Raw genomic sequence first — 16,562 nt, forward strand, 5'->3', positions numbered from 1 at the left:
TCTGTCTGTCTGTCTGTCTGTCTGTCTGTCTGTCTGTCTGTCTGGGTCTAGAAGCAAGATTCCCACCCTGAAAAATACCACTTCTGGGTGTATGTGTGGTGTGTGTGTGTGTGTGTGTCTGTCTGTCTGGCTGGCTGTAGAAGCAGGATTCCCACCCTGAAAAATACCACTTGTGGGTGTGTGTGGTGTGTGTGTGTGTCTGTGTGTCTGTGTGTCTGGGTCTAGAAGCAAGATTCCCACCCTGAAAAATACGACTTCTGGGTGTGTGGATGGTGTGTGTGTGTGTGTGTGTGTGTGTGTGTGTGTGTGTGTGTGTGTGTGTGTGTGTGTGTGTGTGTGTGTGTGTGTGTGTGTGTGTGTGTGTGTGTGTGTGTGTGTGTGTGTCTGGGTCTAGAAGCAAGATTCCCACCCTGAAAAATACCACTTCTGGGTGTGTGTGGTGTGTGTCTGGGTCTAGAAGCAAAATTCCCACCCTGAGTGTGTGTGTGTGTGTGTGTGTCTGGGTCTAGAAGCAAGATTCCCACCCTGAGTGTGTGTGTGTGTGTGTGTGTCTGGGTCTAGAAGCAAGATTCCCACCCTGAGTGTGTGCGTGTGTGTGTGTGTGTCTGTCTATCTGTCTGGGTCTAGAAGCAAGATTCCCACCCTGAAAAATACAGCTTCTGGTTGTGTGTGGTGTGTCTGTGTGTGTGTGTGTGTGTCTGTGTGTGTGTGTGTCTGTGTGTCTGTCTGTCTCTGTCTCTGGGTCTAGAAGCAAGATTCCCACCCTGAGTGTGTGTGTGTGTGAGTGTGTGTGTGTGTGTGTGTGGGTCTGGGTCTAGAAGCAAGATTCCCACCCTGAGAAAAACCACTTCTGGGTGTGTGTGTGGTGTGTGTGTGTCTGTCTGGGTCTAGAAGCAAGATTCCCACCCTGAGTGTGTGTGTGTGTGTGTGTCTGGGTCTAGAAGCAAGATTCCCACCCTGAGTGTGTGTGTGTGGGGGGGGGTTGTGTGTGTGTGTGTGTGTCTGAGTGTGTGTCTCTGGGTCTAGAAGCAAGATTCCCACCCTGACTGTGTGTGTGTGTGTGTCTGTGTGTCTGGGTCTAGAAGCGATTCCCACCCTGAGTGTGTGTGAGTGTGTCTGGGTCTAGAAGCAGGATTCCCACCCTGAAAAATACCACTTCTGGGTGTGTGGGTGGTGTGTGTGTGTGTTTGTGTGTGTGTGTCTGTGTGTGTGTGTGTGTGTGTCTGGGTCTAGAAGCAAGATTCCCACCCTGAGTGTGTGTGTGTGTGTGTCTGTGTGTCTGGGTCTAGAAGCGATTCCCACCCTGAAAAATACAGCTTCTGGGGTGTGCGTGTGTGTGTGTGTGTGTGTGTGTGTGTGTGTGTGTGTGTGTGTGTGTGTGCGTGTGCGTGTGCGTGTGCCTGAAAAATACCACTTCTGGGTGTGTGTGTGGTGTGTGTCTGGGTCTAGACGCAAAATTCCCACCCTGAGTGTGTGTGTGTGTGTGTGTGTGTGTGTAAAACCAAGGTGTGTGTGTGTGTGTAAAACCAAGGTTAAAACCAGCCTAAGGATTTAATTCCACATGCTCTCCTGAGATAGGCAGCAGCCTGCCCAAGTACACCCTGAGCTTCCTGTTCTGTGTATACTTCCCTAGATGTCAGAGATTCCCAAGACTTCAGAGAGCATCACTGGTGACTTCCAAATCTTTATCTCCAGCCCAAACTGCAGACATGAGACAAATGGAAACTTCAAACTTAAAATAGGTCAGTATGATTCCTGCAGCCTCAACCTGCACACCTGCCATCATATTAGTATACTGTGCATTCTACTTTTAAATCCTTGAGTTTTTGCACCCCAGCTATAGCCCTAGTCTGCCAAATGCTGCCCTTGCTACCACTACTGCCCCCCTCCACTCTATTACAGACTACAAATCAGCTCACATCACTCAATTAAAACCTTCTAATTACATCCCATAAATACCATACAAAGACCTTACCCAGGCCCACAAAACTTAACAATGACTGGGCCCCAGCCTATTAAGCAACTCAACTCCCTCACTGCTCTTTTTTTTTTCACTATACTCCACCCTCACCCACAAACGCCAGGCTGGCTTCTGCCTCAGGGCCTTTGCACTTTGTATTCCCTCTGAAGTGCTCTTACCCCAGAACTTTGCAAGGCTGCCTTCCTTCTCATTATTCTGGTCTCAACATGTGCAACTTCCTATGAGAAGTCCTCCTTAACCTGCTTGGCTAAAGGCGCACCTCCAACCCTCACCCCGATTTATTTCCTTTCTAGCATTCTTCAGCACCTAGAATTATCATTTTTGTTTATGTGATTATCATCTGTGCCCTTATACAGGAATCCAAACTCCTGAGGACAAGGAAGTATCATGTCTCCCTCACTGTTACATTCCCAGTACCTAGGACAGTGCTTAGCATAGAGACTCAAAAAATATTCCTTGACTGTGACTGTTGTTTACATAGTGTCTCTCAGGCTAAGCCCATCCTTCCATGTGGCTCTGTGATGCTTGGCTTTCTACACTTTCCCAGATTCCCTTGACAGCTGGCTTCCTTAAGTTCTACCCATGAGAGGTATGGGCAGAATGGAAGGAGGAAAGAGACTCACCTTGCTTTGGGATCCTGCTGAAACCCCTCCAGCAGCAGCATGAGCTCCAGCATCTTTCTATATTCTCAGCACAAGGACGCTGTGCCCCTAAGGTTTAAGCACCTGCCATGTGGCACTTTGTCACTGGTCCCTACACTGGCACCAGCTGCACATGGCTTGTCCTCCAAGCTCCTACTGGGTTTTAGTAATCTCACTTCTCTTTTTGTATCTCAGTCAGTCCTAGAGTGGGAGTGGATTCTTACACACACTAATTTCTGGGCTACCTTGTTTTTCCAAGTTTGCACTTTCAGCCTTTTAACACCTGTGTAATAATCATTCCCTGTATTAAATCAAATCGTCTCTTTGGAATATCTGGCTTGCTTTCCATAACCAGACAGGGCACTGACTGAATTATGCAAATGGCAGACCAGGTTTCCTGATTCCTAGCATCTCTTGATCCTTAGGAATATTTGCTTATGGATGGATTATTCTCTACATAATGTTCTAAAAAAAAAATCCCTGTCTTAACACTAAGGGTTGAGGATTCAGATCCCCATACCGTCCAGCTGCCAAAAAGAAAAAAAGAAAAAAGAAATCCTTGTCTTATGACGGAAGAGGGGTTAGGCATGTCGCCCCAGGAAATGAAACCCATTATTACACTCATCAATGTGCAATGGTTTGTATGTATGTGTTCCTCCAATATTCCTATGTTGGGAACCTAGGGCCCAATGTGATAGTAAAAGGGGTCTTCAAAAAGTTCATGGAAAGATAAAGATTCATATTATCTTTTAATTCTATTTTTCCATGAACTTTTAAAGTACACTCGTATGAAGGGGTGGGGCCTTTAAGAGGTGATTAAGTCATAAGGACTCTATCCTCATGAATAGGATTAGTACCTTTAATAAAATAGCCTGAAGGAACTTGCTAGCCCTTTTGCTCTTCCATCTCTTCCACCATGTGGAGACACAGCATTCATCCCTTTTTGCCCCCTTTCACCATGAGAAGATGCAGCAAGAAGGCATCATCTTAGAAGCAGAGAGCAGGCCTCTCCAGACACTGAATCTGCTTGCCTTGATACTGGACTTCTCAGCCTCCAGAAATCAATTTCTGTTCTTTATAAATTACCCAATCTCAGGTATTTTGTTACAGCAGCACAAATGGATTAAATCACCGTGTTGTTTTAACAAGTTGTGAATTTGTACATGGACAGTTCTGAGATTCTGTGATGCTAAGCTATAGTGGTTATGAAAGTCTCAGTTCAAAGAGTGGATAAATATTAGGTTCTGAGATAAGAAGTGTGGGTTGTGAATAGTGCTTTGGTCTGAGATCCTCTAACAGGTGTCAAAAGTCCAAACGTTCTTCTGTGCCAAGCAGGCAGAGCATGAGACATCCAGATGTGAGACGGTAGGAAACATGGAGACTATATACACAAGAGTGATTGCCTCATTTATAAGGGTGACCCCTACTCAGCTCTGGCAAACTACTGCCCCATGGGATCGTGCAATCCAGATCTCACAATTTTTCAAGCCAGAAATCTCCATTTTTATGTAAAATTACTCACTTTTCAATGTTGGTAACCAATGTGATTTTTAGTTCTGTGGAGACCAAATACATTCCTGTAAGTTAGATGGTGGCCGTGATCAGTCAGACTGCCATTTTTGGTGTGTGGTTTAGTGAATCAAAAGGTACACCCTGCATCCAGTTGTCTGGGTTCAAACCTGGACTCCGCTACTTACTGGCTGGGACCTCTGGTAGGTAACTCAACCTCTCTGTGCCCCTATTGTAGCAGTTGTAAAATGGTCATGAAAATAGCCCCATACATCTAAGGATTAACATGAGGACTCAGACTCAGAGAGAAAGCCAGTTGATGTAATGGCCTACATGGCCCAGATCTCCGCTCCTCTCTTAGGTCACCTCCCACCAGTCTTCCCCCTGCCATCCTCAGCTCTATCCTCACGGCCCATGTGCTCTTCCACAAACATCCCAAGCAGGCTCCCACCTCAGATCTTTTCACCTAATGATCCCATAGCCCCATGGCTCATTCCTTCCCCCCCTCTAGGTCTCTGATGTCACTTTCTCAGTGAGGCATTCCTTGACCATTGTATTTAAAATCTCAAACTTCACACACACAAGCCTCCCATCCCCCTTCCTTTTTCTTCACAGCACTTATTACATTCTAACATTCTATACATTTTGTATATTAAATACTTAATTACTCTCTTCCCCATTATAATATAAACTCCACAAAGGCAGGAATTTTTGTTCAACGCGTTCACCACTATATTCCCAGCTCCCAGAATAGTGCCTGCTGTCTCATAGGTGCTCAATAAATCACTGTTGAATGAATGAGTAAATAACAGTCCCTACCTCATAAAGATCCGATGCAATTGTCCATTTAAAGCACTCAGCCCAGGGCCTGGTCCGCTGTGAGCGCTGACTTAATGATGGCCATTATGGTAATTCAGGTTCTATTCTTGAAGGTTCTTAGTTGCCAAGCTTCTATGAGTTAACACATGTAAAGTGCCTTAGAACAGGGCTTGGCAAACAGTAAATGCTCAGTAAATGGTAGCTATTATTATAATTCAGCTTCTATTTTCAAAGTAGCTTTGGTGCCAAGCTTCTGTGAATTAGCACCTCCCATCTCAGAGCAGAGCTCAAGTTTCAACAAGGCTGTAATGAGCTGGCCTTCTGCTACCCTCTGACCTCTTCCCAATAGCTCTGCCTCCCTCACTCCCTTCCAGCCACTCTGTCCTCCTTGACACACCCGGCATACTCCAGCCTCCTCCAACCTAGAACGCTGTTCCCCACCAATCTGTGTGCACAGCTTGTACACTCCCTCCTTCAGGTCACTGTCACCTTTTCCAGAGGACTACACTACTGCAAACCCCTATCAGAACTGATCTCCCTTCTCTGCTTTATTTTTCTCCATAGCATTTATAACCATCCTGCATATGCTATATCTTACTTGCTTGTTAATTGTCTCCACTGCAGCCCCTACCCACCCCTGTATAAGCTCCATGAGGACAAGGATTTTCTCTTATTCACTGGTGTATTCAAAATGTTTAGTATACAGCAGGTACTCAAAAATATTTGTTTAATGAATTAATGGATCACAGTCCCTACCTCACAGAGTTATTCTAAGAACCTGATGATCTTATGCAAATGAAATGCAGCATTTTGTGAGTATAGGGAAAATGGTAGCTATAATTGTAATTAAGGTTCTATTTTTATAAGTTCCTAGATACACAACTTCTATGAGTCAATATGTGTAAAGCCCTTGGACAGGCACTAGATACCTGGGAAGTGCTCAGGAAGCACAGCTATGATTATAATTAAAGTCCGCTCTGTAGAAGTTCATACGCAATGTGGCAGAGAGCACTAGCTGTCCTCCACAAACCGTTTTCTGGGCGCTTGTCTAGACTGCCTTTCCTAAGCTCCACTGCAGTTAGCTGCAGCCATGTAACTAATTTCTCAGCAAGGGCACAGCAATGGAAGCCAGGCAGACCTCTGCAGGCTCCTTATCCTATTCTGTCAGAGGACCCAGGCCATTGCCACCCAGCCTTGACCCTGTGGGTGACAACAGGCTTAACGGGTGGCCTGGGTCCCCAAATCACACACCCAGGAATATTATGCAAATGAGAAAAATTATGTTGTGTTTGAGGCTTTACATGAAGCGTTCTATGATGGAACATAAGCACTTAGTAAAGATTAGTTATCTTGGCCACAACAATCCTGAAATTCCTACAGAAGCAGCCCACGGGGATGGTGGGATAAATGTCCAGGTGCGTGTCTCTCTCTCTCTCTCTCTCTCACATGCATGCGTGCACACACACACACAAACACCAAACACACGCTGGACAGACACACACAGAATTTGGCTTTTATTCTGACCTTCACACATCTACTGCTAAGACAACACAAATTGGCAGAACCCCATCTCCCATGACCATTGTGACCAACCCAATTTCCTCAGCCCCTTCCTCCCACCCCACCCCTTCTGCCAAGCTCCCTGGGTGGGGGGGGGCTCTGCCTACACCTCACCCCGAGCATGCAGCATGAAGTGCCCATGCAGCTCCCCGAGGTTGTCAAAGGAATCTTCACACTCTGTGCAGTGGTACGTGCCCTCCTCCTCGTCTTCCTCCTCCTCCTCCCGCCCAGCTGGTGGGCCCTCCCCAGCCCGAGGTGGCTCCTCCTCTTCCTCCCTGAGGGCCCTGCCTTCAGGGGCTGGTGCTTCCTGGGGGGCTGTAGCGGGGCAGCAGAGCCGGCAAGGTGGGGTGCCCGGCGGGGCCTCCCCAAGGGGTGAGCGGCCACAAAGCTGGCAGGGCTGGGCCTGGGGGCCTGGGGGCTGGGCTGCACGGGGGGCCCGGCGGGATGGGCCACCCCGGCCGCCCCCCAGGCGCTGCTTCACCTTGTAGCCAGGGTCATATTCAGGATCATCGGTGGTCTCCTCTTCTTCCTCCTCCTCATCTTCTTCCTCTTCAGAGTCTGGCTCTGAGAGAGTGTATTCAGAGTCAGATGAATGCTCAGGGCCTGTAGGGGCATAGATGGGGACAGATAGTGGCCTCTGAGAACAGAGGGCTATGCCCAGCTCTCCCCTCCCTAAGCCCCATTCAAACTTGCCACAGTATGGAGAGGGTAGCCAGGGCAGAACCCTTCCCTTCCTCACAGATGAGTCCCCGTGGCATAGAACAGGGCCTGGCACACAGTAGATGCTCCATATCTATGTATCAAGCAAATGAATGTCTAACGAGAACTGCATTGGGGGAGAGAGTAAGGATAAAGCAGGAACAGTCAAAAAACAGTAACAACAATAATGACAGCATCCACTGCTATTTTAAGAGCCCTGTTCTTATATATTAACTCCCTGAATCCTTACAACAACCCTTTGAGGGAGGTACTTTAATTATCCACAACTGACGAATGGGGAAACAGAGCAGTTAGATGACTCACTTGCCTACAGCCACTCAGCCCTGACATGGAAAGCCAAATATGGGCGATGGCCTATACTACATCATTTTAGGGAGACAAACATTTGACCAGGTATTTAAACAAATTAAAACACACATTCATATGAATGTACTTCAAAAAGTTCATAGAAAGATGCATATTCTGTTTTTCCACAAGCTTTTTGGTACCTGTGTCTGTACTTTGATATATGTCATCATATATATATATAAGTGAATTAAAATATTTATAAGTGTGTGATAAATAAAAAATATTTATACTGTGATTTCATGAGGAAGGACATTCCTAGGACAAGTTTAGTTTTAAAAAAAAGGAAAAGAAATTGAAAGTCAATGTACAGGAAAGGGCGACATCAGTGGTCATTCCAGGGGATGCACACAGCAACGGTTGGGGAGGGGGGTTCCCATGACAGCAGTGAGGGGAATACCAACTTCTTCAGCCATGGTGGCAGAGGCCTGCCAAAAGCATCTCATGGGACTAATAGCCTCACCCTTCATCCATCCAAGCTCTCATTTATTTCTCAGTTTCCTCCAGCAGCCCAGATAGATCCCATCACCACTAAGGCAGCCAGGGCAACCTGTGCTCTGCCCTCACTCATGTCATCACAATGGCCACAAGGCCCTCCAGTGCCCCTCTGACCTCATCTCCTACCTCACTAGCCACACTGGGCTCCTCATCATCCCTCATCACCGGGGCATGCACCCACCTCAGGGCCTTTACCCACCCTTTCTGTAGATGGACTAAGCTCATTCCCTCCCCTCCTCCATGTCTCTGCTCAAGTGTCACCATCTCAGTGACACCATGGCCACCCTATCTAACCAGCAATCCCTCCCCAGCACTCCCTATGCCCCTCACTCTGCTTTACTTCTCTCTCATCTTCTGACTCACTGTATACAACATTTACTCGTGTGTTTGTCTGTCCCCAAAAGCAGGAACTCTGGTTCATTGTTGTGTCCCCAGCACCTAAAACACAGCACCTAGAACATTTTCTTTGTGGCTGCATATTTGTGGAATGGATATCTTTGCATTCAATTTGACAAACCTTTTCTGAGGCCTTCACAGGTGCTGTTCCCTCTGCTGGGAATGTCCTGCCCTATTTTCCCTAGTTTTTCCCATCATCCTTTGGGATCGAGTAGGAGGCTTCTTTGGTGAGGCCATCCCAGACCTCCTCATCCCAGGCAGCCAGTCACTTTTTCTACTGTCCTCCCACTGTCCCAGCCCCGAGTCCCCATGGCTAAGGCCATCTGTCTCCAGGTTCTTTCCCCACCAGACCAGAGGACAGGCCTAGTCTGATTCATTGCTGGGTCTCCAGCATCACCAGCCCAGAGGGGGTTATAAGTATTTGCTGAGCGTCCCTCCCGGCAGCTTTCTGTCTCCTTAGTTCCCGCCCCTGTCTTGCTGTCTCCTTGCCATTTAACAAACATTTCCTGAGGCCTTGGCATGGGCTGGTCCTTCTGCGACCTTCAGGACCCAGCACAGGTTCCATCCTCTATGAAGCCGCCACCCTGACACCCCAGGCTCCCAGTCAGGGGTCTCTCCCCAACTTCTCTGCCCTGGTACCTCCTGCCCCAGCATCTCCCCATCACTGTCCTAGAGGTTGTGGCCATCTGGGCCCAGAATGCCTCCCCCATCAAACTAAGACTACTGAAGGGCAGGTCTGATTTCGGGATCCTCAACACTGCCCAGGAGAGGACAAGTGGGTCAACAGATGACAGTGGTCTCAAGGCCCTGATCTCCGTCCAGACCTCTGCCTCTGATCTCCTCTCACCTGGGGTGACCCTTTCCTTCTCTACCGGCAAACTCCTGTTCCTTTTTAACACCCAGCTCATATGTCACCTCCTCTGTGAAGTATTCCTTGTCTCCCCAGGTGGTCAGTGTCTCTTTTGTCTGGACTCCCCCTGCCCCGGCACCGCCCTCCATCACGCCCTCCATCACACCCTGACCACCCTTGGCAGTGACCGTATCTGGGTCTAGAGACTGGAGAATCCTCACAGGACTTGGATCTGACCCATCTCTGTGTCCCCAGCAATGCTGAATAGGAGTCAGCCTCAGGAGACATTTGCTGAATGGCTGCAAAACAGAGCAAACATCTCCAGCCTTAGGCCAAGGCCCCTCCCCTCTCTCCTCTCACCTCTGACTTGACACCACCCACCGTCCAGGTTCTTCAATGCCCACTATGACTTCATGCAGTTGGCCTGTGACAGGCAATCAGGTTGTCATCCATGGCTACCAGGTCTTTCCTGTCCACCGTGACTTCCAGGACCATAAGCCCTTTTGCACCCACCATGCCTTCTCCACCTAAGAGATCTTCAAAGCCCAGCATGTCTCCGGCATCCACTGGACCTTCCGTGCCCACTGCAGCTTCCACACCTCCTGCCTCCTTCAAGACCAAATCAGCAGTACCCAACAGGTTGTCAGTGCTCACCAAGCCATCAACATCCCCCAACTTGGTCATGAGCCCAAGCAGTTCCAAGTCCACCAAATCAACAAGTACAAAGAGAGCCCCTTCTAAGCCACCCAGCAGCAGGTCCCGAGTCCACAGCAAGGTGAGAACACCCAGAAGGGTAAGCACCGACACCAGGGCCAGCACCGACTCCAGGGCAAGCAAAGCCAGCAAGGCCAGCGGTGTGAGACATCACCAGCAGAGGAGCACACAAAGCCGGGGCAGAACTCCTGGCAGAAGAGGAAGCCGCAGCTCCAAGAGGTCACCCAGCAGGGCCAGCACTTCCAGCAGGATGAGAACTCATGGTGCCAGACCAGGCATGGCCAACAGGGTGAGAACCCCTACTTCCCAGCAAAAACAGAGTCGGGGTAAGAGTTCCAGCCAGCGTAGAACCAACAACCAGGAAAGGAGTGACAGCCAGCCTAGAAGTATGAGCAGGGAGAAGAGTTACAGCCCACCAGGAGCCTCGGGTATGGAAAGGAGTTCCAAGCTGGCTATAACCCCAAGCAGGGCAAAGAGTCACAGCCCAACTAGAACTCCCTTCAAGGAGAAGAGTTACAGTCATTCTCCACCGTCACTGAGGAGGGTGAAGAGTTACAGTCAGATGATCACCCCCAGTAGAGAACAGAGTTACAGCCCAATTGAAATGCCAAGCAGGGTCAAGAGTTATAAGCAGGCTAGCACCCCCAGCAGGACCCAAAGTCACAGCTCGTCTAGCACCCCCAGTAGGACCCGAAGTCGCAGCTGGTCTAGCAGCCCCAGCGGGACCCAAAGTGACACCTCGTCTAAAACCCCCAGAAGGGGAAGAAGTCGCAGTCGAAAGAGGACTTACAGTAGGGTGAGAAGTCCCAGTTGGAAGAGAAACCATAGTAGGGCAAGAAGTCGCACCCCGAAGGGTACTCCCAGCCAGATGAGAAGACATAGCCAGTCTAGAATCCACAGCAAGAGAAAAAGTCAAAACCAATCTAGAACCCCCAGAAGGGAAATAAGTCACAACTGGTCTCGATCCCCCAGCAAAGAAAAAAGTCACAGCCAGTCTAGAAGCCCTAGCAAGGAAATATATCATAGCCAATCTAGAACATCCAGCAAGGAGAGAGGTCATAGACGATCTAGAACCACCAGTAAGAAGAAAGATCACAGCCGATCTGGAACCCTCAGCAAAGAGAGAGATCACAGTCAGCAATCTAGAATCCCCAGCAAGGAGAGAGACTGCAGCCAATCTGGAACTCCCAGTAAGGAGAGAAATTGCAGCCAATCTGGAACCTCCAGCAAGGAGAGAGGGAACAGCCAATCTAGAACCCCCAGCAAGGAGAGAGATCCCAGTCAATCTACAATCTTCAGAAGTCTCAGTTGGAAGAGTTCACCTAGCAGGACAAGGAATTCCAGTCAGAATAGAACCCCTAGCAAGACAAGGAGCCACTCTCTATCACCATTTTCCAGAGGAGCCCAAACGCTGAGCCAGGAGGATAGTCAAGCCACCTCAAAGGCCGCCTCACCTGGGGAAAGGTCTTCATCGTCTTCTTCCAAACTGGCGTAGCCCCCAGTCTCAGCTGGCTCACGGGTCTCTGTCATGGCTGGGGGAGGGGACAGGAGACAGGAGCAGAGCAGCAGCTGAGCAGTGTCCCTCCCCAGCCAGCTCTCCACAGCCACACCTCTGGCCACAAGTTCTTCTCTAACACAGGATGTTGGCAGGTAGAGAGGGATGCTGGACAAGGGAAAGAAAAGGCCTGTGATGACTCAATAAATTTTTACATAGCACCTGTCCCTACCCCAAGCCCAACTGTGTGCTCAGTGCTGAGGGTGAGGCAAAAATGGCCCCACCTTTGTCCCTGACTGCCTACTGGGCACTGACTGCAGGACGTGACCCTCTGTAGGACTTTAATTTCCCCATCTAAGCAATAAGACTGTTGTGGTTCTTATTCAATGGGGTAGGGAGAGGTGACACTCCAAACATTTAACAGTAGGTACTTGCATGATTACCAGTCCGAACCAAGAGTGGAGCAGGGGCCTACGTGAGTCATTAACCCTTTAGCTGCTGAACTGTGTGGAAGTTCAGGGCTGGTGAGGGTCCAATGTGGCAGTGAGGAATAGGGAGTACTTGGTATAGCAGTGATACACCAACCAGTCTGGAAGTATTTCAATATTTAAACAAATGGCAAGGCTGCAGCTGTTTGTGAATGTCAGCCTTAGGTTTTTGTTTTAAATTTCATCTTTTATATTTTAATCTTTTTCTCTCTCCCTGTCAACCTTATCTCTATATCAATCGGCAAGACAGTGACTGGGTTTGAATCCTAAATATCACTATCTAGCTGTAAAGCTACAAGGAAAGGACCTAACTTCTCTAACCTGTTTCATTCTCTGTAGGAAAGGGGCTTCCATGCCTTAACTCATGTTCTCCTCATAAACCATGTTGAGAGATTACCTCCTTATTGCACATGAGGAAACAGGCACAGAGAGGCTAACTAGTAGCCCAAGGTCACACCATTTGGTAGGTGGCTGAACCAAGATTTGAAGCCATGTCATCCTACCTCTCATAAAATCTCTCAGCTCACAAGTTTTTTTGAAGATTCAGTAGGCTCATTCATATAAATTGCTGTTATATGGCAAGTATTCCAATAAACAGTGGCTGTTACTACTCCTACCCCAACTCTCTGTAAACTTCAGCCATTCCAGACTTTTCACCTTTCCCTGTGCCTTTTCACCTTTTTCACCTTTCTCAGGCCTTTTCACATTTGTGGGTCTTAGTAGACACTGCTTTTGCTGTCTAGAGAGTGCCCTCCTTCCCCCTTGTCTGCCTGGAGAACTCTTTTTCACCTTTCAAAGCCCACCACAAATATTAAGAACCTCTATACTTCTTCCCAGCCTAAATATTACCTCTGCCTCTCCTAGTAAGGCTTCCTTCATAACTTTGTCTCTTTCTTCACGAAGAGACCCCCTACACACACACACACACACACACACACACACACACACACACACACACACACACACACACACAACCCTACACCTTTTGTCTCCCACTGCACTCCCACACACCCCTACACCTTTTGTCTCCCACTGCACTCCCTGACAGTAGAGAGCCTTGCAGGGCCAGTTAGTGAAGGGGCTACTAGCCTCACCTGCACCTCTTATATGCCAAGGCCTATGCTGGGCACTGGGGATACAAAGGTGAAAAATACCCGGTCCCTTCAAAGCCTGGATGTCAAGTTTAATAATGGGCACTAAAGAGGGAAAGATTCAGATTGAAGCCTGGAAGAGGCTGGGCTATGGGGAGGGCTGGCATCATTGGCAAGGGAACTCCCTAAAGAAGGCACCTGGATCTGGGCTTTTAAGGACACAAAGAATTCATAACTGGCAGAAGAGAGTTCTCATGATACTCTATTGCCTGTAGGGACCCATCTAAGTTGAGACTTCTACTTTATACCAGGATAAGATTGCCAGATTTAGCAAATAAAAACAGAGGACACCCAGTTAAATTTCAACTCCAGATAAACAACAAATAATTACTTGATATATGTGTGTTCCATTCAATATTGGCCAGGAACTTTTCTAAGAGATTTGTCTGAAATTCAAATTTAACTAGGCGTTCTATATTTTATCTGGCACCCATACACCAGAGACAATCAGGACTTCCCATGTGGTTACCAGGAGACAATGTCCACCAGTCCAAACCCTTTCCCAAGTCCACATCACACAAGGCCCCTTCCAGAGTATTCCAGACATCACGTAGAAGCATCCCTTGGTGCATAAGTCCCACTCCCACAATGCCTATGGCAGCCAGACTGGCTCCCATGATCTCAGAAGGGCATAAATGAAGCTCCCTCATTACAATCGGGCAAATACAGTGCCGGAGACCTCACAATGCCCTGAGCCTACAGCAACCAACTCCCATGATGCCCCGCGTGAAGACAATAGGCACGCGTTCCCACAATGCTAGGGCAAGGAGACCAGAACAAAACCTTACGCAAGATAATAAGGACCAATTCCCACAATGCCCTACGGCAATTCTTCCCAGCATGCCTCGAGCCTATAATGACCACCTTCTAAGAAGCCCTGCGTCGAAGCATTCCAAGCTTCCAGGATGTGTTCTGAAAGGTGTGCGTCAAAAGGGACCAGTTCCCCACAAGGAGGTAGAGTAATCCTTCCCAGAATGCACCAGGCCTGTAACGACTACCCGACCGACTCCCACAATGCCTTAGGGCGGGACGTTTTCCCAAGATGCCCCAGGGCGGTACGGAGAGGCGTGGGGGTAGAAAAAGGACCCTGGTCTCGCCCTCAGGCCACCTAAGCCCCAAACCGCTGCCAGCTTCCCCGGTGACGGGAGTGGTCACTCCCATCATGCAGCGAACCCATAGCGCCCACTTCCCGGCATGCCCCGCGCACCTCTGCCCCGGACACTCACCGGCGCTGGCGGACCCCGTTCCGGCTCGGCGCTGGCGGCTGCACTCCTGGGCCCTGCGCCTGCGCTGCAAGTAGGGCAGGAGGGAGCGAAAGGGGAGTGAAGAGCCTAGGGCGCTTGCGCAGCGAGATGGACCGTTCCTGTCGCTCTGTGGGAAGGGGGGCTAGTCGAGTCGGACCACCGATGAGACCCGCGCAGGGGTTGCCGTGCTCTGCCCCTCGCTGGCCGGGTTTACTTGGTACAGTCCGCGTCCTGACGGAACGAGAAGCTTCAGGGCTCGCGCGTGCGTGTGCAGGGCAGGAAAGCACCTTATAAATGGGATGCGCTGGGGGTGGAGGGCTCCAATTCGGCCTGGATCGTGGACTGGTGGCCTGCTTATTTGCATAACATTAGCGCGGGACAATGGAGGGCCTCCTACACTGGAAGTAGTGATTTGCATATTCCCTGGAGAGGCCGTATTCCTGAGCGCATTGATTAGCATATGTAGGGAGCCTGAGCAAAGCGCATGCGCACAGAGACTGCAGACTAGCGCGAAGTTGGTAACCTTGTCTTGGTCGGGGATCAGATTGCATCCGAGAGAGGGCACAAGGGTCAGGACACCTACCAACTCTCCCAGCCCTACACCAGGATAAATATTTATTGATCTAATATATCAAGCCCTGTGCTGGAGCACACTATGGTTCCTACAGTGAACAAGACAGGCCCCGACACTATCCTCATGGTGCCCCAGTCAAAGATCTACACCGATTTAGACAACTACAACCCAGAAGGTCTGACTTTGAATGGGTGGAGCATAGAAGGTCGTGGGAGCCAGAAGAGGTGCCTGCCACAGTCTGGGGTTCTGGAAAGGCTTCCAGGAGGTGGTAATCTTTAAGCCAGGTATGAATGGGAACCAACTAGAATGAGAGCCTTTCTGGCCCAAGAAACAGCAAAGACAAATGCCTAGAGGCAAGAAAAAAACAAACAAACAAAAAACGCGTGGTTTGAGGAAGCGCAAGCAATTTAGTATGTCTGGAACACAGAATTGGAGAGGCGAAAGGCTTTATGCTCAGTATAACAGGATATTGTAACATTCCCTCTTCCTGGAAGAAGTGGCTTTGTCACATTCCAGCTTAAAACTCTTCGAGGGGTCCCATTACTCTTAGCCAAAAATCCAAACTCTTTATCATGGCCTCAGGGGCTATACTCCTGGTCTGGCCCTGCTTATTTTTATGACCTCACCCACCTCTCCTCTTTATCCACTCCTGTCTAGGTCTGCTCTGCCTCAGACACTCCAATCTCTTTTACCAACTCAAGCCTTTACCGTTTGCCCGAAAATGCTTTTCTCTGTGATCTTGTAAGAGCTGCTCTTGGGTTCATCATTTGTATCTTGGCATAGATGTCAATCTAAGAGGCTTTCATTGATCTTTCTATGTGTGGGGTTATGGATAAATCAAGATTAACCATGAGTTGGTGGTTGTTGAAACTGTGGTGAAGAGTACATGAAACTTCATTGTCCTGTTCTGTCTACCCTGGTATGAATGAATGAGGGGCCTAGGATGTCAGACTAAAACGTTGTTAAATAAATAATTAGAGGAGGCCATTGTTTTGGTACTGTTCCCCTTACCCTGCATTTCACCTTAATAGTCCTTATCATAATTGAAATTAAGTTTCTTTGCTTCCTTGCTTATAGTCTTCATGAAGGTAAGAATGGAGTCGCCCTTTTTCACTTTTGGTCCCCAGTGCCTAGAGCAGGATCAAATTCAGATTAGTTTTAAAGTGTCTGTAACTCCTAATATTTGCCTGTTTTATTCCCCATGGACTCTCCAGAACTTTGAGCAGCACCTGGTACATTATAAGAGGTTATTTTTGAACCTAAGGTTAGAATAATACATCTAAAATTTAGATGAATAAATGAGGAGGCTAGGATGCCAAACTAAAATTAGATCAGACTGAAGAATCTGAGAAAAAAAGAATTAGAGGAAGCCATTGTTTTGGACTAAGCTCCTGCAATAGACTCCAACAAACCAGACTAAAAATCAAAATGGAGTACTCATGCTAAAGATCCATGCTACCAAACTCAAACTAAGTTATCTGACATTCTGAGAAACCAGGAGAGATAACAAGTTTCCCAAAGAGGCCAGTTTCAATCTTCAATCAGCATAATAATGAAGATCCCTCTCCTTTCATTCT

The 16,562-nt window shown here is 48.5% G+C and overlaps 2 protein-coding genes across 4 annotated transcripts; one reads left to right on the forward strand and one right to left on the reverse strand.

Annotated features, from left to right (window-relative positions):
• Positions 1-6,440: 6,440 nt before the first annotated feature.
• Positions 6,441-14,646, reverse strand: ZNF428 (zinc finger protein 428). Of its 3 annotated transcripts, none has more exons than XM_063112281.1 (3): positions 14,394-14,646; positions 11,488-11,696; positions 6,441-7,113 (listed from the first exon to the last, which is right to left on the reverse strand). In XM_063112281.1, exons 2-3 carry the CDS (start codon positions 11,561-11,563, stop codon positions 6,614-6,616), a joined length of 576 nt encoding a protein of 191 aa, XP_062968351.1. In that variant the 5' UTR covers positions 11,564-11,696; positions 14,394-14,646; the 3' UTR covers positions 6,441-6,613. The 3 variants fall into 3 exon arrangements, with proteins under 3 accessions (XP_062968351.1, XP_062968350.1, XP_062968352.1); XM_063112280.1 differs by lacking the exon at positions 14,394-14,646 and adding an exon at positions 14,032-14,160; XM_063112282.1 differs by lacking the exon at positions 14,394-14,646 and adding an exon at positions 13,956-14,038.
• On the forward strand, positions 9,834-11,408 carry SRRM5 (serine/arginine repetitive matrix 5; the record flags this gene model as incomplete). The annotated part of the gene is made up of 2 exons (XM_063113090.1): positions 9,834-10,702; positions 10,766-11,408. Coding segments are annotated over exons 1-2 (1,512 nt in total), but the record flags the coding sequence as incomplete, so codon positions are not given.
• Positions 14,647-16,562: the final 1,916 nt, after the last annotated feature.

Source organism: Cynocephalus volans, chromosome 10 (genome assembly GCF_027409185.1).
Source record: "Cynocephalus volans isolate mCynVol1 chromosome 10, mCynVol1.pri, whole genome shotgun sequence".
Classification (NCBI taxonomy): domain Eukaryota; kingdom Metazoa; phylum Chordata; class Mammalia; order Dermoptera; family Cynocephalidae; genus Cynocephalus; species Cynocephalus volans.